General features: G+C 36.3%; 1 protein-coding gene across 1 annotated transcript in view; it reads right to left on the bottom strand.

The window, feature by feature from the left end:
• Positions 1-8,049: 8,049 nt before the first annotated feature.
• Positions 8,050-27,338, bottom strand: part of OFCC1 (orofacial cleft 1 candidate 1) — a 57,373-nt gene continuing 38,084 nt past the window's right edge. The window contains 4 exon segments of the mRNA XM_029244258.1: positions 8,050-8,075; positions 9,962-10,132; positions 13,089-13,157; positions 14,575-14,661. Of these exon segments, the coding sequence (XP_029100091.1) occupies positions 8,050-8,075; positions 9,962-10,132; positions 13,089-13,157; positions 14,575-14,661 (353 nt within the window).

A 27,338-nucleotide genomic window follows, 5' to 3' on the forward strand; every position in this document is an offset into this window, starting at 1 on the left:
ACTCTTCAGGGGTCCCATAACCCCCGTGCGATTCAAGGGTCAACTGTACTAGGAAACAGGGAATAGGAACAAAGACATAAAATACAAAATTCTCTGTGTGTGTGCAAACAAGGTAATCCCTTCCCTTACAGACTCTGCCACTCCACAGGGGTCCCACGGCACAACCCTTTCAAAATTTAAGTAATCATAACAGAGTAAAGGGGTAATGAGAAAATAATCACGTAAAAAAATAAATATTTTTTCTTCCAAGAAACCATACAATGAGTTGTTTTTATGAGACAAGTTTTGAGGAAAATGTGATTTGCCATCTTCTGAGGGTTGTTTCTAATTGGAACTGAGCAGTTGGCTTTGGAAAACAAAAAATAATATTGCAGGGTTTATGCCTTTAACCTTCATTCATATGGAAATTGCAATGAAGTAGAGTACAATATATTTCTGTAGAATAGTTTTTCCAAATCAATTGATGACAGATTGATATTTGACTAAATATAAGTGTTGACATACATAGATATATATAAACAAAGATATATATAAAGTTATTTTCATTTTTTTTCTATTAGTAATTAAACTGTTTCATAAGAAACATATACTGTTTCTTCATATAGAAGAAATGCAAGCCAGAGAGGTCTCAAGGAAATAGCCCAATATTAAGTGATCTAAATAGGAAGCTGTGGAGAGGTCTCCATTACTAAATGGAAGAAATCACTCAAAATGAAAACTAAATAAAAAGTGTGTCTTTTAAAGCAATGTTGTTTCCAAGCATTGCATAAAACTTTTCAGCGATTTCACAGAAGCTACTGGTTTTTGTTGAGCACTGTTTGTCTTTACTCTAATTAGATCTGGTTTATAGATCTTATCCCTGTCATCAAATCATTGAATGACCTTGGGATAGTTTCTTGCAAATGCCTCAGTTTCTCTGTTTACAAAAAGAGGGTAATAATCCTTGACGCCTTTACACTTCACTGATGTATTTCACAGATTAATGAGTCATGAAAGCTTTGAGGTACTCTGATCAAAGGCATAAATACAAAGAATTGTTATTATTTACCAGTACCTCCTTTTTATTGTACCACTAATGAGCATTGTGGTCAGGAAACTTATTAGAGAAAAAAGATATAGGAGGTGAACGTTAAGAAGGCTATTTCTCTCCATATCCAGATATAATTTTTGTTACTGTTTATTGGTGTTATGCAGACATATTGAAAATGAGGTTTCCTGCAGTCTAACAGTTCCTGTTGGAGAGGTCTTTGTAAATATAAACAACATCCTGGATTTAGAAGCTTGAGCATCCTGGCATTTTCCTTGGATTTGTGCAAATTCTACATAGAACTCACATTTCAACGAACTTGATAGATAAGACACAGCATCAAAACATTTTCACTAAGATATTTTCTCATACACCTCCTTTTTTTCATTTTAATGATTCTTAAGCAATTTCACTAAGTCAATCTCTCGCTCTCTCCAGCTCGCTCTCTCTCTCTCTCTCTCTCTCTCTCACACACACACACACACACAAATTTCACCTCACTTTTCTTTGAAAATGAGGTAGTCTAAATTTTCACTTAGAGAAACCTATAGTCAAATCATTGCTTTTGCTAGAAAATTTCAATTACATGAATATAAATTTATTTTCTGTTCCTTTTCAAACTATCTTCCCTTGTACCGTTCTAGATTCTAACAGATTAAACAGTACAAATGAGCCATCTAAATAGCAAAAATGGTACCTATTCAGTACATGTTTTGAAAGGTTTTGTCCTTTCCAAATTGATAGATGGCACAGAATTATTATGGTACAAATCAAATTTCCAATGATTGAAGAAAAGTCTCTAAATATTAGCAATAAGATAAGCAATTTTATTTTACTTTGTTCTCCCTAAAAGTACATGTCAACATCTTCTTCCAGGAATATATTTAGACCACTTTGGGTCTCTGATAGGCAAGAAGGACTACACCTTCTCAAAGCGTTGGCAGTCCACCCATCTCTGAGCAGTGCTCGTTCTAAGCCCGGGGCTTCTTTCCCATCCAAAGCTCTATCCTAAAATAAACGAAGCACTCAGCCACTAGAAGCACTTCAGCTGAAACATTTGTGAAACAAGTCCATCCTTCCATACTCAGGGTAAATGAATTTTTCATGAGCTAAGATCTATGTAGAAAAGTTTTCATGAAAATCTAGTATTTTTTAAAGGAGAGTTCTATGGACTGAATTGTGTTCTCTCAAAATTCATATGTTTAAGCCTTATTTCCCAGTGTGATTGTAATCAGACAAAGGGGCCTCTGAGAGATCATTATATTTAGATGAGGTCATGAGGGTAGGGACACCATGAAGGGATTAGTGCCCTCTTAAGGAAGGACACTGGAGAGATTACTTCCTTTCTGTCTTTCCCTACCATGTGAGGATACAGGGAGAAAGCAGGCATCAATAAGCCAGGAAGAGGGCTCGCCCCAGAAACCAACCATGCTGGCACCCTGATCTCAAACTTCCAGCCTCCAGAACTGTGAAAAACCAAACATCTGTTGTTTAAGCCCCTCAGTGTATGGTATTTTGTTATGGCAGCTGGAGTTGAAGAACACAAAGAAAAGTGGCAACATTCGGTCATGACTATACTGTGATTCACTTTGTTTAGTCTTAGATGACAAGTCTAAATGGATTCTTGACTTCATAAAAATATAATTTAGGAAGTGAAAGGTTCAGATATTTTTGCAATTATTCATTTATCCAATATGTTATGTATCAAATGCCCATTCAATAAATATCTAGTTAGCAAATATTGAACTCCACGCTGGGTGTTGAGTAGAAAGACACACAAACAAACAGAATGAAATTCCTAACTTCCAGAAAGGAAGAGCATGATAAAGAGATACACCATTTACTCAGAAAATACAAGAAAAGTTGTGAGAAGAGACACATGAACGATTGGGCTTCCTCAAGGAAATGACAGTAAGATGTGACCAACTAGGGACTGTGGACAAGAATTTTTTTTAAATGTGGCACATATTTGGGGAATGACAGTCCTTTTTATAAAGTGGGAGAAGGTATGTAAGGTATGAATTCACTGGTAGGTAGGGTGAAGATATTAGTCAAATTTTTTAAATGTTCTGTATTTTCAAAAATAAATGAATGATTATTTTGTAATTCATTCTTTCTTGGATGTTGTTTTGCCAGCACAACTACAAGGAATGCCATTGAGTCTTTAAGCTATTGTAAATATGCCTCAACTTTGTTTTTCTTGGTTTAACCAAATACAATATGAAATAATGTTATAAAATGTGTTGGTCTACATTTTCTACAGAATAATTTAAAGAATGTCAAAAGCACTTAATTGGCCTGGAATTTCACTCCCTCCGAAATGTAATGTGCCAGGTGAATGATATAAAATTTGAACACTGTGAACTGCCACCAACAGTATAGTGTGATGGTTAAGACTGTTTAAGTTTGAATCCTGGCTCAGCAACTTATTAGTTGTAGAACGTTTCCCAAGTTACTCAGCCTCTCTGTGTTTCCGGTTGCTCTTCTATAAAATGGAGACAATAACACTACCTTCTTAAGGCAATTGTGAGGTTAAATTACGCAAAGTTCTTAGAATAGTATCAGTAGGTATGCAGTGAATGTTAGCTATTATATTATTAAAGAGCCTTTTTTTTCTGATTTGGATGCCTTTTATTTTTCTTATCTAATTGCTCTACTAGAACTTCCAGTACCATGTTGAATAGAAGTGGTTAGAGTGGGCATCTTTGTCTCATTCTTGATCTTAGAGGAAAAGCTTTCAGCTTTTTACCATTGAGTATGATGTTCGCTGTGGGCTTGTCACAGATGGCTTTATTATATTGAGGTGCATTCCATCTATAACTAATTTGTTGGGAATTTTATGATAAGTGAAATAAAACAGATATAAAAAGACAAATACTGTATTGTATCACTTATGTGTGGAATCTTAAAAAAAAAAAAAAAAAAGTAGAACTCATAGAAACAGTAGAATGATGGTTGCCAGGAGTAGAAGGTAAGAGAAATTGGGAGATTCTAATCAAAGTTACAAACTTTCAGTTATAAGTTGAATAAGTTCTGAAGATCTAATGTACAGCATGGTGACTACAATTATTAATACTGTGTTTTACAAATATTTATATATTTGCTAAGAGAGTAGATCTTAAGGATTCTTACAAAAACAAAAACACAGATGTTTACCAAATCATGTTTTACACTCTAAATATATTACAGTTTTATTTGTCAATTATACCTCAATAAATCTGGAAAAAATAAACAGCCTTTTTCTCTACTCTACAACACAAATATCTTAAAAGTAATTTAGATGATATGCATGGAAATACCAAATCATAACACTCTACATAATGACATTAGAACTGTATTAGAGAAAATTCATATCAAGGAATATTTATATGTCAGTAGTATCCATGATAATTTTGCCCAGCCAGTTATCTGTAGCATTTATTCATTCATTCATTCATCAAAAAGCATTTAATGGGGGTAAAATTTGTTTCCTGCCAGGTCCTGTGTTTTGTGTTGAAAATAAAAAAGATATGGCCCTTCTGTAACTGAGCTCATGGAATAAAGCATAAGTATCTTATTTATTTAAGTACTAATATAAGTGTTTAATATTAAATATGGGAGTTCCTTTCTCTTGAAAACCATGTAGTATTCTCACTTCTTATTCAACACAGATTTTCATTTGCTGGTGTAAAATTGATGGCTGGGTTTCTGAAGGAAGTTGGGTTATACAAGAACATATCTATAAGGGAATGGGAATAATTGGTCAAAGAGGGTGGAATTATTAAATCACCTGTCAATCTGATGTGGCTGTTTTGTTTCAAAACTATACACAATAAAATCATGTTCAGTGTGGCATTCTCAATATGGTAAAATTTTTAACAGTTACTATATAAAAAGTAACATGCTTTGCTTTAAAACAAACAAACAAGAAATGCTTTCATCAATATCTTTGTTTCAGAAATGTTCAGTTGTTTTACTATAGGTAAGAAGATCTCTGGCCAGAATGAACAATAAACGATTGTGATTGGATTAGGTTTTCAGAGCAAAGATAACATTACTAAAATGTGTTTATTCATTCTAGATGGTAACCTGTCTCTCCTTAAATATCAGTCGGCCTTGGCAAGAACGCCTCCATCTGCACCATTTCATTTCCTGAACATTCTGGGATGTTCAGAATGTATATCAAGCAACCAAGGAGGACTTAAAAGGTAAATAAATAAAATGGAGGCAAAATAATGAGAAATTTGAGTGCCGTAAATTACGTAGTAAATTTTTCTTGTATAGGCTTAACCAACTGTTAAAACTGAAAAGGGTTCCATGAGCCTTTTAGTTTGTAAAATTATATTTCTACTCTTTAGAACCACTTTTCACATTTATAATAATATGGCATTTTTCCCGCTTACGTTAGAAAAGGCATTGAATGTTACAGACACTTACAAACTATAAAAATGACAATGTCATTGTCATTTCCTTTGAAGTAACATGTGGAAAATCACTATTGCTTTCTTTTTCACTATGAAGTAGTTTGTTCTCTTCTCTTCCACCTTATAATATTCGTTATATATTAACTTATATTTAATGTAGTATTTAAGCAATGATAGATGAGCTACTATGTTGGTTAAGTAAAAAAATAGAAGTTTAGCTCGTGTAAATGTCTCCAGTGATTTTTAAAAATCCATTTTCCCTCCAAAACGTTTCCTATACTAACCACAGAGCAGAATATATGTTTCTGGCTTACAGAAAAAAATACACTGGCTAATGTGTTAAAGTATCATATGAAATGCATCTTTTATGTATAGAGATTTTATTATAGATTTTACATTTTTACATTGTCTCTCATACTCAAGAATCAGACTTCAGACTTGAGTGTCACTCACACATACAGTCATATTTGATTCATGCCCATTGCCAAATGCCAGGCAGTTTTAAAGAATTTAGAAAAGTAGCGTTAGCTGCCAATACACACTGGCAAGCTTTTCAGAATGCTTCCCTGGAAGACGCTTAATTCAGGCTAACAGGCCTAATCCACCACTACTCTAAATGCTTTACTTTATTGTTACAATCAAGATGAAAACGTAAAATAATTTTCCCTGACTACCATCGGATACTACACATGAGTCATTTTAAAAAGTCCTTAAAGCATGGTTTCTTAACTGAATAAGCTAAATGTATGGAATGTTTATATTTAAAATTCAGAGGAAAACCTAGTTACATGTAACTGATTAGGGACAGGTACATCACATACAATACATATTAAGAAAAGTCCAGGAAAACACTGCCTCCTGATGCTAAAAAGGAAAATTTAATTATTTTATTTCCAATTCAATGTTTATTTGAAAGACAATGTATTACTGTTTCCTTGGATTTCCTCTGTGATTAAATCTGTTATAACTATGCACTTAATTGATTAGTTTTATTCCTGACTGGATAATTTCTCAGAGCTGAGTCATTTCATAATGTCTTTTCCACAGCTTTCCAATATCAATGGGATATAAAAAGTCAGCCCAAATATTTCTAAAGTAGCTTTATATACTTAAGCCACTAAATTGCCCTATGGTAACAATAAAAATAATATTTTATCATTTGCATGACCCTGGAAATGTGATCTTCTAATTGACCCCAAGAGTGTGTGTCCCCTGCAGTCCAACACTGCTCTTTGGTGCTATCCCTCATAATCTCATCATGCCCTGAGGTGCCCTGCTGTCTCAATTACCTTGTACTAGAAACGTCAACAGTAGCATCCTTCTGACACGGTTGCAGGACCAGCCTACCTCATGTGCACTGATCAGTGTGGAATAACAAGCGGTCCCATTAGTCACCAGATTTCACAGGCTCCCACCTTCATCATGAGACCTCAGCCAAATGCAAAGTTCTCCTCCAAGTACTTCTGGAAGTCCTCAGCGAGTAACTTACCTAAGAGAGCTTAACCAGGGTGACTTACCCAGGATGACGCTCCCTATTGTTTCAGGTGTGATTGTGGCATTACTGACATCAGTGTCACATCCCGCTAACTAAAGGTAGACTCCATGAGTGATTTTCTCATCAGTTTCACATCAGAATCATGGGAGGGAAGTGATGCTGGTCCAGCTGGGCTCTGTGACACACCCGCCAACACCTACACACACACACACAAGCACACACAATGCTTTTGCAAAGTGAGAAGGCAAATTCTTCATCTCTCTGTGTCTTGTTCTGTTTGGAGAGGAAAAAAGTGGTCCCACAGTAGGTGTGCTTGGGGCCCCAAGGTGTCACAGAGTTTACTAAGAGAGTTCTCTCACTCTGCACAATTTTTTTCTTGTTTCTTTTTTTTGTCCCCTCCCAGATGCATATGGAGTGTCAGGATCTCTATGTCTGATGGGATTTCATGTAGTAATCCCTTTAACAGACCAGTCCACATGGTAACCTCTTCGTAAATTCCTTTAATATCTTTTTGTGATCTAGATTCTTTTGTATTCACCACCACAACAAGGCCCTATAATGTTGGGGCAAGAAGCAACCAACCCAGCCCTCATATAAATTAACAGGTATAGATAAATAGTTTAAGAGAAGGGATTCACCCAGCAGCACTCACCACAGCTGGGATCAGCCCCCATCTCCATTTAAAAGCTTTGACTTTTTCTAAGTGTCAGTTCACCATTACAATAGCAATAAAAAGTAAGAATAGGTAACAGTCTCAACAAGTATATAAAATGACTCATAAGAAAAGGAAAACATTTACTACCAGGCACTTGGACACATCTCATTAATCTCCACCACAACCAGAAGAGGCTCAAATTTTTCAGCCCTATTTTACATAGAGGTTCAAGTTCACATAAATATCCAAACCAAGGAGAAGCCACGAGCTCTAATACCAGATCTGAAGCTTTTTCCCACATAGAATGCTGACTTGGGTGTTCAGAGAACTTCCTGACACGGTGAGGCTGAGAACATGATGAGCATTGGCCTGAGAAGGGGCCATAGAATATTTTCTCTCTCTAGTGCCCCGCCGTTTAATGAGCACCTATTTTGTGCTGGATTCTTGACCGCTAGCTCATCTCATCCTGCTAACAATGCCTTGAAGCAGATCTCACTTCCACCCATTTACAGATGCAGAAACCGAGCTCAAGGGGCACAGCAGGTGAGCTCTCCACTCCTCAGCTTACCTTTTACAGGATGAGGATATAAAATCCACAAGCTACATATCCTAAAGGAATCCATGTGCTGTTCTTTAAAGCATGATGATAAATTGAAATACATACAATGGCACCACGTGGTACAAAAAAAAATTAAATAAATAAATAAATGGAAATGTGGAACTGTTAATGGAGCAGAACATACATCTGAAAATAATCGTTTAGAAAGCGTTATATGCAAAGACAGAGCCATGCATTTGTTTTCACCTCAGTGTCTTTTGAGAGCCCTGTCTTGATAAAGATACAAAAAACATTGTTAAAATAGCCATGAGGTGGTGTAATCTTGCTCATGGGATCCTCCACCCTTGGAGCAGCATTTGTTGCCTACTTCTGCAGTAACAAATTATCACAAGCTCTGTGACTTCAAACAACAGAAATTTATGGTTTCACAGTTCTGCTGTGAGAGGTCTGCTGTCCCGGTTGGTTCCTTTGTGAGGCTCTAGGGAACGATCCACTCTGTGCCTCTCTTCTATCTTCTGTGACTGTGGCAGTCCTTGGTGTTCCTTTTCCTACAGATGCATCACTCCATCTCTGCCTCTGTCTTCACATGGCTTCTGCACTATGTGTGTCTGTGACTCAGATACTCAAATCTCTCTCTCCTTTCTCTACTAAGGACACTGGTCATTGGATTTAGGGTCCAATCATCTAAAGTCAGGATGATTTCATCTAGAGATCTTTAGTTAAATTACATCTGCAGAGACTCTACTTGCAAATAAGTTCATAGTCACAGCTACCAGGGATTAGGCAGTTTGGGAGGACACAATTCAACCCACTACAGGAGTAGTGCCTATGTTAGGAAAGACTGTACTTGTTAATTAGGGTCATTTACTTAAGAAAGCTCAAAATAGATTTAACCTTAATGTGTCCAAGATATTCAGATATAAGAGGCACAAATGAAAAAAAAAAACTCTGTTATGGAATTTTCACACTCCAAATTAGAGAATACTCCCCCAAAACAAAACAACTTCCCCAGAATTCTGAAGTGGAAAATATTTCCACTTGTGACCTGATATTATAAAAGACATCACTGAGAACAGTCTTCCTCACTTGATAATATACTTTTTTCCTTTTTATCCTAAATCAGCTTACCTTTCACAAAAAACTACACACACACACACACACACACACACACACACACACACACACACACAGACCTAGACTTGTGGGATTCTTGTATTTTTATTTAAGATGGATAAGGTGACTACATAGAAAAAATATTTTTCCCCTCTTTGGTAAACCAGAGCATATGATATTACATTCCACATAAATAGAAACTATAGGTGCAGGAAACAAAAAGGATCTCTCTGAAGCCAACACAATCCACAGGCTAAAGATTCCCTTGTTGGAACTAGTTACAACACCACACAAACTAAGTCCCTTAATGGTGACTTCATAAATATGAGATTATTCACATATTTATATGGTGTTTATGCAAATGGGTCCAAGTCATTTCTTAATTTTATCCAAGTAAGTTTATGCTGGTTTCAGGTTTTACTATAGATACTTTATCATATGCTAGAAATTATCACTCTAACATGAAATTTTAAAAGGTGAAGTGAAACTAAGTGGTGCAAGGGCTAGGACTGATATTGGTAAGACAGTATAAGCTGTGCATGGTAAATTGTATATGAAAAACAAGGAGAAAGTCTCAGAAAGTTGTGGATCAAGCCAGGAAGGGGTGAGCTGCTAAGTAAAATCAGGAGACGATGTGCAGGACCGACATTTCAACTTGTTATTTTAAAAAGCGAGATTATTTTACATTTCTTGATATAGATTTTAGTGCTGACCTGTTCCAGTGAAGAACTTCCAGGCAGAATTATGTCTTTCTGGGCGTATCTTTCAGTCTCCTCGCTGTAAGCAGAGGTGGCTTCACCGTCCTCTTTGTAGAGTCCAAGAATCTTACCAGAACTCACCAGCTCTTCAGAACCCAAAGTCTCCTCCACGATGGTCTCATCTGTTTACCCCAAGAAGATCACATGAATTCCACTCGCTCTTTGTCACTTCAACATAAACGTGTGTCACTAAACACACAGTAATGTAACCACCTTTTTTCTTACATGGGATCAAGTTTCATTTTTTCATCATCAACAATTTAGCGAACTATTTATGCTTGATGTGCTGGGAAATCAGTAAAGCCCAGGTTTTAAGATTAAAAACTAACTACCTGCCAACAAACTTTGTCCATCCTGCCATATTCCCAAAGTGAGCAATGTACAGCTGTGCTTTAATGTCTTTTTCCCTCTTACCAAACACATCTTTAAGTGTAGATACTGTGCTTTTCCGTGCACTGGTATTACATGCTGTTTACTTCAACATCTTACCATGTACTTGCTGTTTTGCTGAAACCAGCTTGGGAGATGAATGGTTTTAGGAGAAGCCAGAGCTCTTGGGTTCATTTCCCGAGTTAGGATCCCCGAGAACAGTTCCTGAGCTCTGTACACACAGAGGGACTTCATTTGGCCTGCCTTGTTTATTTGCATAGAAATGCCAGCACTTATATAAATGGTAGTGTATTTCACTTCTCTCTCTAGCATCTGAAATCAGTATCATCATCTACAAAATGTATCTACTCATCTAGCTAGATGCATGCTGTAAATATAAAGTAATCCTCTCTCTTCCAGTCTCTAAAAAAATACTGGCAGGTAAAATACAGAATTTTCCATGCCTTCAATGTTAGGATTTTAACAAGAACCTTGACATTTTTAACCAATGGAAGAGAGCCTCTTTTTTGGAGGGAAATGCAGGGTGCAGTATACAGAGAACTGCTGGTCTTCCTTCTTTGCTCACTGTACACTGTATTGCCTTGTATACGTCTTTAAACTTTCTAAGTCTCGGTTATATCCTCCTCTATGAAATACATGGTGAAGTTCCTGACTATTCTATAAATGCCATAAAACTCTTGTGAGCTCATAAATGATACTGGAAGACCTATTAGATGCTACCTGTAAATGCTACCTGTGCAAACTGGTGGCTTCAAGGGCTCCAAGCTGCAACGAGTTGTCATATGGAAGGGACATGTTAGGCATACAAGTGCCTTATTCAATGTCTAGCACACACAAAAAAGGTATTCAATGTATATTTGCTGACTCAGATATTATACTAAAAATACAGAGGCCTGACTGATTTAAAATAACCACTTGTGATGCTTAATTTTATATATCAGCTTGGCTGGCAATGGTGTCCAGTTATTTGGTTAAAAACCATCTAGATGTTGCCATGAAGGTAATATTGTGATTATCATTTAAATCAGTAGACTTCAAGAAAAGCAGATTACTCTCCATAATGTGGGTGGGCCTCATGCAATCAGTTGAAAGCCTTAAGAGCAAAGACTGTTTCCCCAAACAGAAGGAATTTGGTCTCAAGACTGCAACAGAGAAAATCCAGTCTGAGTTCTTGGCCTACTGGCTTGCCCTGTGAACTTCAGTCTCAAGAATGCAACATTAACGCTTACCTGAGTTTCCATCCTGTTGCCCTGCAAAATTCAGCTCCTTCCTGAACTTCATATTACTCTTCCCTGAATCAGCCTGCCAGTCTGCCCTAAGGACTTCAGAGTTGCCAGCTCCCACAAAGATGAGAACCAAATTTTAAAATAGATCTCTCTCTCTTTCTATTGGTTTTATTGGATTCTGCTTCTCTGGAGAATCCTGCCTAATACATCATCTGAATTAGGATCCCTCAGAATGAGGGCTCAAGCTGGCTTGAGAAACAAATTTGCTTCATTCGTAAAGACAAAAAGAAATAAAAAATTGGCTACACAAACTAATAACAAAGAACTAAAGGGGTGCTGAATCTAGGTGGAAATAAAATTTTTAGGGGGTACTATTCTGTAAATGGGGATCAAAAATGAGACCTAACCTTTAGGGCTGCTATGATGTTTAAATAAGTTAATATCTACCTTATTTAGAACAGTGCTTAGGACTGTACCAGGTACCCAGTAGGCACTCAAGAAATGCTTAATTAATATTTTTATCATCAGTATCAATCGTCAGTATCTTCATCATTCTATGTATGTGCTTATCATCCCTGCTGATATAATAATTAATCATTTAATCCCCATAATTACTCCATCGTGGCAGGTATTATATGTCCATTTGGCAGAAATAGCAAGGAAAGGTTAAGAAATTGGCCCAAGGTCACACAGCAAATGGTGAAGTCTAAGCATAAATTCAATATAAATAATAACCATAACTATTAGAAGACAACTATAATCAGGGCCTTCTCCTCATAAGTACCATAAGGAGTTATTTGAATAAGTGAGAAAAAATGATTGAGAAAAACTAAACGCATACTGAGAAAAAAACTTAATAGAACTATTCCTTGTGAATTTGAAATCACGTATATACAGAAACTTGCACTTAATGTTTTGGTAAAAACTCCAGTGTGGTTCTGGCATGAATTTATATGTATTAAACTAAGAATTTGAAACTTAGGTTTTAAAGGATTACCTTTAAGTTCCTAGATTAATACACATAAGAATTTCTTACCTAAGGAGCCTAACATTCACAAGTATGAATTCTCATGCTAAGACTGAAAACACTATACTGTCTTTTTTCACCTCAAAGAATTTGTTTACAACCTAAGAAACAGTCTTTAAAACGAATGGCATATAGCCTCATAAACTAGTGAATCCAAACATACCATATGACATGGTAGGATCCTGCAATAGCAGGTCTGTTAAATCATTTTTGCTGTTTAGGATTATAAATTCTATGTAATTATAGGAAATTGGGCCATAATTAATTCCTCCCCCCAACTTTAGCTGTATTAAATATTTGCAGCCATCAAAACTTTACATAGGTCATCAATTAATGGTTATAGTTAGAAAAACCAGGCTAGCATTGGCATGAAACCATCTCAATTAATTTACGACTGATGTTAATATAAAAGACTGGAAATAATTGGTCTCTTACCTTGGGATCCTCCTTGCCCATTCTCATGAAACAGCTCTGTTAATCGATCATAGAGAATTCTATTATCAACTTGTAGGGGTGCTAAAAGAACATATTTATGATAACTTTCTCATCAGTTAATTTGTAGACATGCAATGTAATTACAAAGAAATTATTGATCATCATGGTTATTTAGTTATTTTATAGGTCATAGACTCAAATTCTGTTCAATATGCTGTCTTGCTCTAAAAGAAGCAAACAAAAAAACCCTTTTGTATATCAGTGATAATTGGAACAATGATTTTAAAATGCATGTTGCAGGGCACTTGTAATGTGATACTTCTCCAATAAAAAGGATCTCATATTCAATGGATTATGACATCTACTACACAAGAATCATTTCAGAATAAGCCATTATAGTTTCTCAAATCGTAGAATATATAAGCATCTGATCAAAATGAATGACGTTTTGCACTAGCTACTTTCGATATATCATATTTTTTACTACAGAAACAACAAATTTAGGTGTTCTTAGACTCTTTTATATATGCCACTGCAGTATAATAGCGAATGTAAGAACTACTGTACCCTTTTACAAGGGTAAAGCAACAAGGTCACGTCACTACCAAAAAAAATAATAATCATCGTAAGAACATGGTTCTAGAAGAGGGTTTGAAGGGTCATTATGTGGATGTCCTACCATTGGACAGAGCCGAACATAAATTATGCCAAGTTGGATGACCACTCCAGTCATACAATTAGAACACAGATACAAACACACATACATCAAACATGTTCTCATCCCATACATACATACATACATCAGACATGTTCCTCCCATGGAGAGGCTGATACAATGTCTGGAGCCCCACGGTGAAATATGATCTTCTGGGTTGCAAATGACTCTAAGTAATATTTGTCACTGTCACTATCTCAGTAACCTCTGTAAACCCTAGAGTGCTTTGTAAACTACCAAACATGCATGGTGGTAGGCCCACAAGGAGCAATTTTAAATTGTTATCTTACAACCACACCTAGAATCGACATTAGAGAAGAGGAAACCATCATATCACTGCACCTCTGTGGTTCAGAACTTAGATGGTGATTCCATGTCTTCAATGAAAGAATTCAATAGTCTCTGGGTATGGAAATCTCACATGTTGGATGAATTTTACTGAAGAATGCTCATTTTAAACTTGAAGAGCTGAGATGGCATTTGTAAAGTGATAATGCTCCTCATATGCATAACACAGGCCTTAGAATGGCAGCAAACTGCTTAGAGCAGCATCAAATGAAAGCCAAGTCCTGCTTCTCTATCTGACCAGCTTCCTGTCCTTGATCAAAAATTATCTTCGCTGCCTGTCATGTTGTTAGTGGTTAAAACTTACCATTTAAATTGTAAGCTGCAAAATCTAAATGGAACTGCATGTGTGATCTTTGTCACCTCATTTTCATGAATGGAAAAGAATATTCTGACACAAAAATTACATACTTAATTCTAGCTCACCCTCTCCGCTGACCTCCATCCCATACTGCCTTGGGTATATTTCCTCATCCGTCAGTGGGTCAAAGTAATTTCTGCTGTATTCATTTCCTGTGGAAAGTACATGAAGTAAGGGTCAGTGATTATTAGAAGCACATGAACCAAAATGTTAATTCTGAAATCGACACCAGCACAGAAGGGCCATTTTAGCTACTTTATAAGCTTAATTTTTTACAAGTCTTCCAGGCTTCCCTTTTTTTGTAATTATCATCTTGCAAAAGGTCAGAAAAGGTAATTCAAGAAACAAGTTCATGCTATCTGTCTGTTGCTAAAAAAATTAATGGGAAAATTTTCAAATGTAGACTTTAGAAGAATAATTTGAAATTTTAATCAAATTGTTTCTAGGATATACTCAAGAAATGGACACCATTGGATTATAATGATGTTTAGAGTTCACTGATGACTCTATTTACCCACTTGTATATAATTCACAAAGTATATCATGTCATTGTGTCCAGAATTCCAGTCAACTTAATAACATCGTAATTATGAGAAACTATAGCAAAATTTCCACAATTGCTAGCTGAGTAAAAAGAAAGGAGAAAGAGAGAGGGAGGAGGGAGGGACGAAGGAATAAAAGAAAGAAGAAAGGGAGGGAGGGAGGAAGGGAGGGAAGGAAGGAAGGAAAGTATAAGGGGCCTGTTCACAGGTCTCTTTTGTTATGTCAACTTAAGTAACATGAAGGAAAGGTACAAATGATTTAGCCAGAAATTTTATCCAAGACATCAACAATCTCAACGACACAAACCCAAAATTCTCACTTCACATTTCCCACTTACTTTTGTCCTTATGTCGATAACAAAACTGTAGCATCAAATATGACTTTGTAATAGAGGAAAAAGATCTGTTATCAGTTTTCCAAATCTAGTTTCATACTTCCTGCAGACTGAAGTGTATAGCAGTCTGTTGCTAGTAATTTGCATTCGGTAAAATGTCACCTACTCTGACGATACCTCAAGTTGCCTCAAACATTGCAAAAGAAATAAAGCTTCGTCAACTGAAAACAACAATTTTGAAAGTATTGCCCACAGGGAAGGCTTAATATTGTGCATACCAAGTATACTGTGATATCCCATAATATATTTGTTTTAAGATCAAAAATAATCCCAACAGCAGCTCCAAGGCTAAATGGAATTTTGATACGAACCTAGGCTTAAAATTTATATTTCTGGACCGGCACATTTTTGCTGTCAGTCTCTGTTCTATCAATGTAGTAAGAACTGAAAATCTGCTTTCCCTTGAGATCTCAATAAAGAAAAAATAAATGTTTCATTTTTGTTACTTTATCTGTCAACAACTACTAGGCTGATATGAATCTTGGCAGTGTGTAATCAAAGTCTTATGTACTGCAATAACACAGTAATTCTACCCCATTCACAGTAATTGTTGTTTTTTTCCCCTTTAACACAAAGCACTGTGATACTCTAAGTATACCCTTTCATATGCTGGCAAAATAATTCACCTTTACTAAAGCAAAAATAGTGGTGTATTCCTTATTACATTGCCATGGCAGCATCAGTCAACTATTGGTGCCCATATCCTGGAAACTCCTCCGATCCAATACAAAACTCCAATCCTCTGTCTACTGAAATGACTTATTAATAAACAATGGCAAGTGAATCAAGTCCTTGGAGAATAAACAAAGTTAAGTCATTTTTAACCACAGGTCTGGAGAAGCTGATCTGGCTTGTAGGTTCTCAGACCATTTTCATCCCTGTTGTCAGTTGAGAAATGAGGGTCTTGCCCAGCTGAGTGAGAGGAGGCCTGCACACCAGGAGCCTTCCAGACGCTACCTCCCCTCAGGGCTTGAGGCTTCCCCACTCAGCTGGAAGATGGGCCCCTTCAAGGTCTCCATACGGTTTCAAAATCTATGCAAAGTGTGCCTTCTACATTCAGTGTGGGTTGAGACACACATGTAAGTTATAAACGCCACTCCTGGAGTGATTTATTTTCTACTTTGCATTCTCGGATATGGCAAATAGCATTTTACAAGTAAAGAATTATAAGGGATCTTGAGCATAGAGACAATCCACTGATTCTCTTTAAAAATCCTCAAATTCTATAACATTATGTATTTAGAGGATTCATATATTTTTACAATGTATTTGTATTTTACACTACATTTTACAGTTCCTTGTGTATCGTTTTACATGTGCATTATTATACTTGCTGTCGTCTGTCTCTTACTCTAAAATACAAGCTCCATGAGGGTAAAAACATAATCTCTGTGCCTAGAATTGTGCCTGGCACACAGAGGTACTCATACTATTATCTGAATTCGTTCGTTAGATAAACCTTTTTTGGAAACTTTTTGTAATACCCAACTCCTTCCATTGTCTAGATGTTGTTTCTTGATTAAAATGAGCCAAAACTTATCATCTTTTTATCACACTTTATTCCTCTTGTCCTTTCTGTTCCCCATCCCCTCTCTCTTTTCCTTCAAGACCCCCTTCCCTTTGTTGTTTCATTGAGTCCTTCTAGGAACCAAACACTATGTCTGGATTTTAAGAACAAACAGAAAACAGTGGCTCTGCCTTCAGAGCACAGTGCACTGACAGGACAGGGAAGCTAATGTTCAATCCAGCGTGATTTAATATCGTGTAAGGGACAGAGGTCTGTTGGAGTGTGTGGTAGGAGCATCTAGCCTATACTGGGGACTTCCTGGAGAAATAGATCACCTGAAGTAAGTTTAAAATGTGATTAGGAATTAGCCATATCAGAAATGAAGGGGCAAGGAATTTTTATTGGAAGGAGAAGCATAGGCAAAGGACAAAAGACACAAAAGCATAAAGACATGGGAAGCATGTTTTGTTAGTGGATGCTCCCAAATTATTCTCTGCCCCCCAAAGTTACAATAAAGTAAGTAATGGAATCCAAACTTCCTCAGTGGTCCCAGAGTTGAGTTTTTAACTGATGTTTTTGCTCAAATTATTATTAAGTCGTACAGGGTCACTTTATGCGGATATGATGTTTCAGATCCATTCAATTATTTAAGGTATATTTACTGAGTGCTTATTATGTGAATATATCAGCAAAACAAACATTCAAAAACCCCTCCCCTCACAGAGCTTACATTCTGTGAGTGGAAGAATAAAAGCAAACAAATATGTATATTTTACAGTTTATGAAATGGTACTACATGATGTGGGGGAAAAACAGAGCCAGATAAAGATGATTTGGCATCCCAGGGAGGGGTGGGGCTGCATCTCTTGCATATAACTTTGTTTCAAACTAGGAATGACATGCAGGATTAAATCACTATGTTCTCACACTACTGAGATAGTGAAGTGGTAATATTTATAATTTATTATTTATAACATTACTATTTTGCCAATTTCTTGCTATAACATAAATCAGCTCATGAATCAAATAAGAACCTATTATTAAATACTAAAATAATTCTTCCTTTCTATTGTTGTATCTTGCCTTGATGGGCCAATAACCTGAATATAGTAGGCAGAGTTTAAGATGGGAGAGCACGTGGAACCTATGAGCAGTTTGGAAGCTACAGACTTCATCTTAACAATAGTTCCTTTGCTCGTGTTTCGTTGGATAGGTCAAGGTTTAATAAAGTGAGAGGGTATATATTACCAGAAAGTAGGTTACTAATAGGATAAATTCCTAAAAGTGCCCTAATCATTCAGAATATGCTTTTGGATATATCTAAAATCATCTCACAGGAAAATTAACAGACCCACTGAGAAATTCAAAGAAGGGCATTTAGCAACATACATACAACAGGTTTTAATGTGGCCGACATTTAACTGCCCGTTACATTCAGATGAATAATCTGACAATTGCATATATACATATATCTATGGTTCTACATTGAAGCAATTGGGCATGATACACAAATTAATAAATCAGTAAATTGGTCTTTATACTCTCAATACTCTACTTTTGTTTGTAACTTCCTAGAATTAGCTGTACAATGTTTAGAATCAGCCTCAGTTAGTGCATTTCTTGGGCTATTTTTACTGATTGGGGGAGGAAGGCGCATGTACTTGCCTCTGCCCTTCCACAGATATCAGGTTTTCCTACCCTTTAACTCAGAGCAGCATGGAATGTAATCAGGGCTTTTACTTAAATTACACCGTACGTGAACTTTGGTCAGGAAATTCTCCAGTGTGCACCCATGCAGTTCCTTGGGGGCTATAATAGTGAGAATGAAATTGCCCACCAGAGGAAGGTTAGTGTGAATCATGGGAAGCATCTTTACTCAACGAGGCAACCACTTCCTTTCAAATCAGCCCCATTAGCTCCAGAGAGAGAAGCTCTGAATGCCTCTATCCATTTTTGGATTGGTTTATTGGTTCCATTCTTGTCCTCTTCCTGTGACTCCACCTGCTTCAACTCAGCTTTTTATCACCAATCATCATGTTTTTTATAATATTCTGTAAGTTAAATAAACACAAGGCCTGCATGTAAACTAAATAACTAAACAAGTTACATTCTACGATTACAGCCGTGCACGAAAATTTTACAAACTAGGATATTCTCCTGAACGTTATTCCTTTTAAAGGCTTGAAGCCTAGAGATCTATAATTAAATTTGATTCCCATGAACTTTATAAATAAATTTGGGAAAACTTTCTACTTTCCCCACTTTGAAAATCTAATACCAAGGTCTCAGGTTTAAATGTTCAGGCACTTTATATATGTGTATGAAACAGAAATGTGAAAATCAAGAGGTTGTAATAAATGGCAAGTTAGTGGGAATTATGTCAAACTCAAACATGCTCTATCTTACTAAATCCACTCAAATACTATTTTTATAAGATTGATTTACAAACATTTTTTAAATTAATGGCAACAAAAGATACAAGGCTACTTTTTAATATGACAATTAACTTAAACCAAAGAATGATTACCTTAAACCAAAATTTATTATACTAAGTATCAAAACAAAACTACAACAAACCCCAAACAAACTAAAAAAAAAAAAACCTAGTGATGAAAACTCAAACTATGACTTAGATGTTCACTATCAATATTATTACCCAATATTCTCTTAGAAATTTTAGTCAAAGCAATTAGAACAGAAATAAGGGGGAACATGAGCTAAAAGTATTGAAAATAATTATATTTTGTGTAGATATTATTTGAAGGCAATGTTTCCATACCATGAATGCATGAGAGATTTGATTGAAAAGCCTTTAGAACAAAGACAATAATTTGCAAAGTATTTGAATAATACCCTGAAAACAACCAGATAATCTTTAAGAATCATTAATTTTTTTAAATACCTACAATAGCCACTTAGGAGATATAGTGATTAAATAGAAAACCAACACCCATCATAAAGCTCCAGATAACTCTCAAAATTAATTTATTTCTATTAGATTTTCATAGGAATCCCTAGGTAGTCATCAAGAGTATTCATCTTACCCAGAAACTCAAACTGAAAGGCATGAGGTTTTAACCACAGAGTTAAAAACAGCAAATGGATACCAGTTCCGTTTTCTTCTTTATAGAAAGGCTAACCTGTGAAAATGGCTCCACTGCTTACACTACATTCAAAAACTGGTGCTCTGTTGGACAAATTAGCTTTCTCCACTGCTTACTCTTACTTCTTTTCCAAATCTTGTGGGTATTTGAGATATCAGTGATTTGAAAATCTAAATAGGGTAATAGTCGAAGTTTGCTAACAAGTACTAATTAATTGAGCCATATTCTTTCTTCCCCTAAGGCCCTCCCTCGTGGTAAATTACCAGGCATTTTAACTTTCAAACCACTGGAGTGCTGTCAAGTGCGTAATTGCTGCAGGGCTCATCTGACGCACCCCAAGGCATTAATGCATCATGTGTTCCTCCGGACCTCAAATCCTTGGAGTTAAAGCGGGTCCCTAAGCACCTAACTTCTAAACAGGAAGATCTTTCCATTACTTAAGTAATAATGATAATTCAAAGGTTAAGTATAAATATATTGTTTTTTATTCATATTTAAAAGTCCTACAAAAGCAATACCAAAGTAGGTGTGTTTTTTTCTTTCTAGTTGAAGCCAGGCACCATTGTCCTACTTGTCCATAAATTTATGTATACAGTTTAGAATACTGCCTTTCAATTAGGAAGGACCTGATATTAGACATCAGTCACCCCCTAATATTTCTGATTGTGCCCTCATTCATTTAATAACTATGTCTTCCCCCCTGCATCTATGATTACTTATATTCATGTATTGTACTTAAGGGTTCATTCAGGTAGTAATATTTTTCATCACACTGTAGCACACTTCAGTATGAAAGCAATCAATATATTGGATTATTAGATTTAGTTTAAACAATATTGATTAATAATACTTTCTCTTTAAAAATCTGGTAACTTATAGACAACTAAACTCTATCTCATAAAGCAAAGGGTTCAGGTCTTCCCATGGGTCTTTTTTTATAAGGTTTTTGGTCAATCAATCTGATGAAGGCTAAGGAAAATCTTATTTTCTATTAAATCTCTTTAATAGAAAACAAAAAATATTTGAAAGAAACTCTAAATGGAATTTTTTGGAGATTAAGGACTAACGTATGCTAAAAACATGTATAAGGTCATGAAAAGTTTATGTAAGATCATAAGAAGCTTTTCTAGTAAAATTGTTCTTAAAATGGAAATGCAACTATTGAACTCCAGTCAACATGGTGGCCTTGTAAACTTGGAAATTATGCAGAATTTCATTGATATAGTGCAACTTATTCTGGAAGCAAAAAAAAAAAAAATCTTTTAGAAAATTTCACCCACCTAGAGGGGTGGGATAGGCAGGGTGGGAGGGAGACGCAAGAGGGAGGGGATATGGGGATATAAGTGTATGTATAGCTGATTCACTTTGTTATACAGCAGAAACTAACACAACAATGTAAAGCAATTACACTCCAATAAAGACATGAAAAAAAAATGAAAATTTTACCAGATATTTAGGAGGTATAGGTAAACAATTTAGTAACCTGTCCAACTGCTAAGAGACTGATTGCATCACTAATGTATCAGAAAACAAGTCTTTCTCTCAGTTCTTTTACTGTGTAGCTGTTTATATTAGGAGACTCACTGGACTTCTGTAATATCAGCTATATGATCTCTACTTCTAGCATTTCTATGATTCTAAGATTCTTAACCATACTTTTTACCACTATACAGATTCCTGTGCTCACATTTCTATTTTGAAGGCACATAAACTTTACTGGCACATAAACAAATCCAGTGGTTTCAATGTATGAATCTATCATCAATGAACTGGAATCATAAAGTAGTATCTCTGAATATTAAAATAATTCTTATAAAAATTATTTCCCCAACCAACGACTTATGACAGATTTTATAAAATATTATTTTACGAAGAGTCGTACATTGGGGGTTTCACAAAAATTTGAAGAGAAGATAGAAAAATGACTGCGCTCAACAGCTGGTAAACTGTTACCCATGGTTTCAATTTTAGCATTAACAGAAACAGGAAAAGACAACATCAGTAGACATTCTGCTGATTTCCTGCGCAAATCTGTGTGATTACCTGGAGGTGGGCAGTTCCTTCTGAGAAGAAAACTAATTAAACTTTTCTTATGCTGTTGAAATTCCCAAAACTCAAATATTTGATTAAAATGCTCCTTTCCCAATGGGACAAATATTATTCTAGAACTCTGGTACTCCATTTGGGAAAAAAAAAAAGGAGGGGATGGGGTAGGACAGTAAACTTAAATTGATCTGTATAAACTGACCAAATATTTCACCCATCTTGTATCTACATAAAATATTTCTTTATTACTGTAGGAAGGATGCTTTCCTGAGTGTATATTTTTAGGCTTCCAAGTCAATGAAAGCGGTTCAAATCACTTGGGAGCCAAACGGTATCTTAAAACACAAACCCAGGTCAGTTCATAAACCTAAAGCAAATGATTTTCCTATACTTTTCTTTTTCTTAATAATATTTGAAATGTCCCAAATCAAAAAATATTTTTAAATGTACTATATATTTCATATAACGCCCTTTTTCCATCTTAAGGGGCAAATGAGAACAATATAAACAGTTTTATACAATATCACTTCTGAAATAATCTAGGCTATGTGCACTAGGGGGAAAAACAATTCTCATCACATATTTGCTCTGACAATTTGAATTATGCACTTAACATGTACACTTACATGTCATTTTTATTATAAATTTTTGTGCATGTGTACTTCTAATGGCCACACCAATCTGAAGATAGATTTAGGGTCACGATTACAACCCTAATTTAGGATTTCTCTAGCTCAGGCACAACTATTATGATCTCCTACCCTTAATTCAAACCACCCCTCATTTCTTTGGAGAGAATCTAAGTCCTTTGATCACAGACGCTGAAACTCATTCCTCTCAGCTTCTTTTGGAACATCTGCCATTTTCATTCTCTAAGGCTGAGGCTTCTGCTTTGCTGCCTGCTGTCAAGGTTTCTACACTGTGGTCGTCAGACCACATCCATCATGAAATCGGTGGTGGCATCTCCACCCCACAGAGCGGCAGGCAAAGCACTTCCTGTCAATCCCACAGCTGCTGCTGGGGCCACCTCAAGTGACCACTGTCACTTCCAATACTGATTCCTGCTGGTACCCATTATAGGTTATCCCAAGTTCTATCCAACATCTTCTCAGGTTCTGATCAAACCTTGGAACTCACGCCTCTGTCCATCCCATGTTCCACTGGCAATGCCAACTGGAGGGATACACGTCATCTCTACCCACATGGCTTCCCTCCATGTCACACAGGTTAGCAGGTAGAGCTCCTAGGTCCCCAGCGACTGACAGAGATCCCAGTTTTTATTCCAAACCCCTCTCCCCAAGACCCAGGAATAAACGCCCGAGGACTACACCATGGGACTATATGATTGGCAAACACCAGACTGTACTCAAAACTAGTTTTCTTCTCTGGCCCTGAGTCTTCGAATGAGATCAAGATCATGTGTCTGTCTCTTTCCTTAGAATTAGTCCTTTGCCAGGAACATTCTTAGTCTTTTTTCAAAATGGAAATGCAACAAATGAACCAGTCAGACTGCAGGTAAAGAGAGCTTAGCAAAGTTTAAATTGAATATGGAATTTCACTGCATCAGTGTAACTTATTCTGATGGCCAGGAAGTATTTTTGTAAATGTCACCCAATATTTAAAGGGAACTAGGTTTTTAAAAAAAAAAAAAAATTCTGTGCAGCTGCTAAAATACTGACCACATCACTGAAGCATCAGAAAACCTAAATTTTTATAGGTTTTTTTCACTAAAAACTTATGTTCATTTTAGGCCACCTTAAACCACAAATCCTCAGACATGCTCAGTCCTAGGCTGAACACAGTTTAATCAACTAAACTGAGATCACAGTTATGTTCATATGGTACACACACACACACACACACACACACACAATTTTTTCCTGATTTACCCATACTTCTAGAGTCATTCAATCTGAGAAATGTTATTTATGAAATTGATGTAAAAATCTTGAATGAGAAAACATTGCTTTTTTGAGAGTGCCTGTTTAATCTGGATTAATCAACTAAAATCTCAAGAGTTGCCCTCAGTGTGACTTTGCTGGCGTAACATGCTTCATGACACAGAGAACGACCATGTCTTTTGTGTTCACTTTTGCATCTCCTGTATCTAACATAGTGCTTGGGAAATAGATGTTTGATCAACACGGTTTCAGTAAATGAGGAAGAGGAAATGGACAAATACATAAAGTATTTTGGGATTATATATATATATATATAAAACTCCTAAGCAAAATATTGTATAAATTTTATATCCAACTAATCACACATATACCACTTCCATTTTTTAATTGTACTGATGTTATGAACAATAGGATATGATGAGGAAATAGTCCAAGACTGAGGAACTGTACGGAACATTTATCAGATGTGTGTCTGGTTGATTTGTTTTGCTGTCGTGCATCCATTTCCCCTCCCTAATAGCATCACAATTTCCTAGTTCCCAGTGTGTATAGTCTTGATGGTTCAGTAACTCCATGTTCCTGTCTCCAATGACAGAAGCCAGGAAGAGCTGACAGAACCTACTTCCCCTACCTGTGACAAAGCCAAGGAGCTGGCAAGTGACCTAAGCGTGGTCAATCAAATGCTCTCCCCTAGGATTTTGGGTGAGGGAAGCAAGGATGGAAAGAACACTTGAAATAACCTCTGAAAATTAGAGATTAAAAGGAAAAAACTTCCCAAGTGCAATGAAATCACTCACCATCATTTGAGCTGTTTTGCTATGCACCTCCATGATTACTTATTTCTTATCTAAAGCCTTTCCATGGCTCCTTCTCACATGTGTCCCACGCTTCATTTTACTGTCATTTAGAATTCAGTCATTCACTACTTTTAGTGCCACTATGTCATATATTCAGATTATTAAATACACCCTTTCGACCTACCCAGCCCTCAAGCCCTTGCTATGTTTAGAACCTAAGTCAATTCCTTTGTCTTTTGAAATTCTAATTAGTTGTGGGTTCTCTGCCGCTCTCCCTTTTCAAGTGCTGTAATTCTGAATCTCCCTTCCTCATCAGGCGAGTCATCATCAGGCCAGGCCATGGCTGGCAGTGAGCGAAGTGGATGAGCTGGGATCAGAGAAGCAGTCTGAGTTCCGGGCAAGATGGAGCAGAGGACGTGCGGCCAAAAATCATCACAAGTAAGCTATTCCTCCTGAAATTTACAAAACAGGGGATTGAATGCTTTTGCTAAGCGTCCACCTACAAATTAAAGGCAATAGGAATGGAAAGGAGGTCTTGAGCAGAGCCTAGGCGACTTTCTTTAGAAGGGAGGAGCAGAGGCAGAGCGTGTGGAAGAGACCCGGCGGGAAGCAGGAAGGACTGAGACTTTCATTGTGTTTTTTCTCATTCACACCTTGTAAAAATGACTGATACCAACGTACAGTGTCAGCTCTGTAGCACACTGCCATTTCTCTGGGGAACCTTTAGACAAATAAGCTTCTAAGAATGCTTTAACACTGGAGTGTTCAGGAGGGATTTGAGGGTACCCTCCAAGTGATCTTAAAATCAGTAGTTCCTTATTTTGCTTGTTCCTAAAGATCAGTGTGTATTTATTTCAATCACATTTTTCCTCTACTAAGAGGCTCAATCCATCACAAATTTGAAGTCTTTTTATTCCAAAGTTTGTTGTTAGAAAATCCCTCTCCTAGACATTTCCTTCATAATTTAAATCGTTATCTATCCAACAATTTTACATTTTTATGAAATAATTTGGGTAAATAAAGTAGCATTGGTATTCTGCCATTACTTACCATTACTTTTTTTTTTAAAGCATCTAAAAGGTAGGAGTGTATTGGATACTTACTTATAGGATGAAAAAGGTGGAAATGTGTTTGATATTTACTTATAGGATGAGAATTTGTGCTCACTGTAATAATATTGTGGGGAACGATGTAGTTACTCTGTTACTTAAGTCATCACATTGGCAGATGATATAAATGTTCTTTTTTATTGTATTAGCAAGAAGCACTGTGTTCTACAATACCTAACAGTTTCTAAATTCAGGGATTTCAAATATTATTCCTTGTTCACAGACCATAAAATTGCACATCTCATTTGCAGTTGAATTTTTTTTTGAGGCTCTCCCAAAGGCAGGTGAGCAGGGTGGGTTTAGGTAGAGATTCATCAAATAATTTTTTTAATGTTGATTATGTTCCAGAATGGAGGTGGTATAACCCCTACCTATGTCCATGTCTGGCTGGTTTTGTCAGGATAATAAATCATTCCTGGCTTTTCCATCTAAAGCTCCTTCCACTCTGAATTACTTTTGAGATATAAAATGTTCTCTCTCCCCATTTACTAATTTCTGGTTCATTAGGAGAATTTATTCAATCCATCTCTAAGAATACTTTTTATATCCAGACTTTAATTTATATCACAGAAATAATGTTAGAAATGACAAGTACAATTGAAACAGTGTTGGAACTATTATATTGTAGGTCAATACTAGTTATGCAGCATTTTGGAGGCTGGGAAGTTACGGTCCCCTAAGAGTTCCTCAAATTCTCCCATGCAAACTTGAGTGGCTGGACTTCCAGGTCTCATTGTCTGTAACTGCATTGCTCACTACCATAGCCACCAGCCACATACACCTATGGCACACTGGAAATGAGGCGAACTCACATTAAGACTTGCTGCCAGTATAAATACACACAGATTTCAAAGACTTCATACCAAAAAAAGTTAAATATTGCTTTAAATTTTTACTTTGATTATAAGTTGAAATAATATTTGTAGATATTGATTGATATAAAATGTATTATTAAAGTTCATTCACTTGTTTCTTTTTAATTTTATTAATGTGTGCTCTTGGAAATTTTTTAATTGTGTCCATAGCTCACATTATATTTCTACTGGATAGCACTTGCCTATAATTACTTTCACCCTAACACTTACCCCAGATGTCACCCTTTCCACAGCCCTCGTCTTACCCTCTCTCGCCAACACCTCTCTTCCACAACTATAATTATTCTCCATGACTCACTTTATTGAGCTTCTAACAGCTGAGCCATCAAGTGGTACTCCACCTCTGAATATCCATTTACAAACTTAAAATTCAAGGTTTTCACACGGGCTCTTGGGCCCACAGAGAGTAAGAATTCCTCTTGATGAAATCTGAACACCTCTGCTGAATAGAAATTTATAAAGAAGGCCTGCTCCAGCCTCCATTTGGACAAGGGGGACACATCCTTCTCCTCGGGACCCCACTGCATGAAACATCCTAGTTGCATAAGAAAAA

Source organism: Monodon monoceros, unplaced genomic scaffold (assembly GCF_005190385.1).
Source record: "Monodon monoceros isolate NGI ecotype Baffin Bay Population unplaced genomic scaffold, NGI_Narwhal_1 Super_Scaffold_3, whole genome shotgun sequence".
Lineage (NCBI taxonomy): Eukaryota > Metazoa > Chordata > Mammalia > Artiodactyla > Monodontidae > Monodon > Monodon monoceros.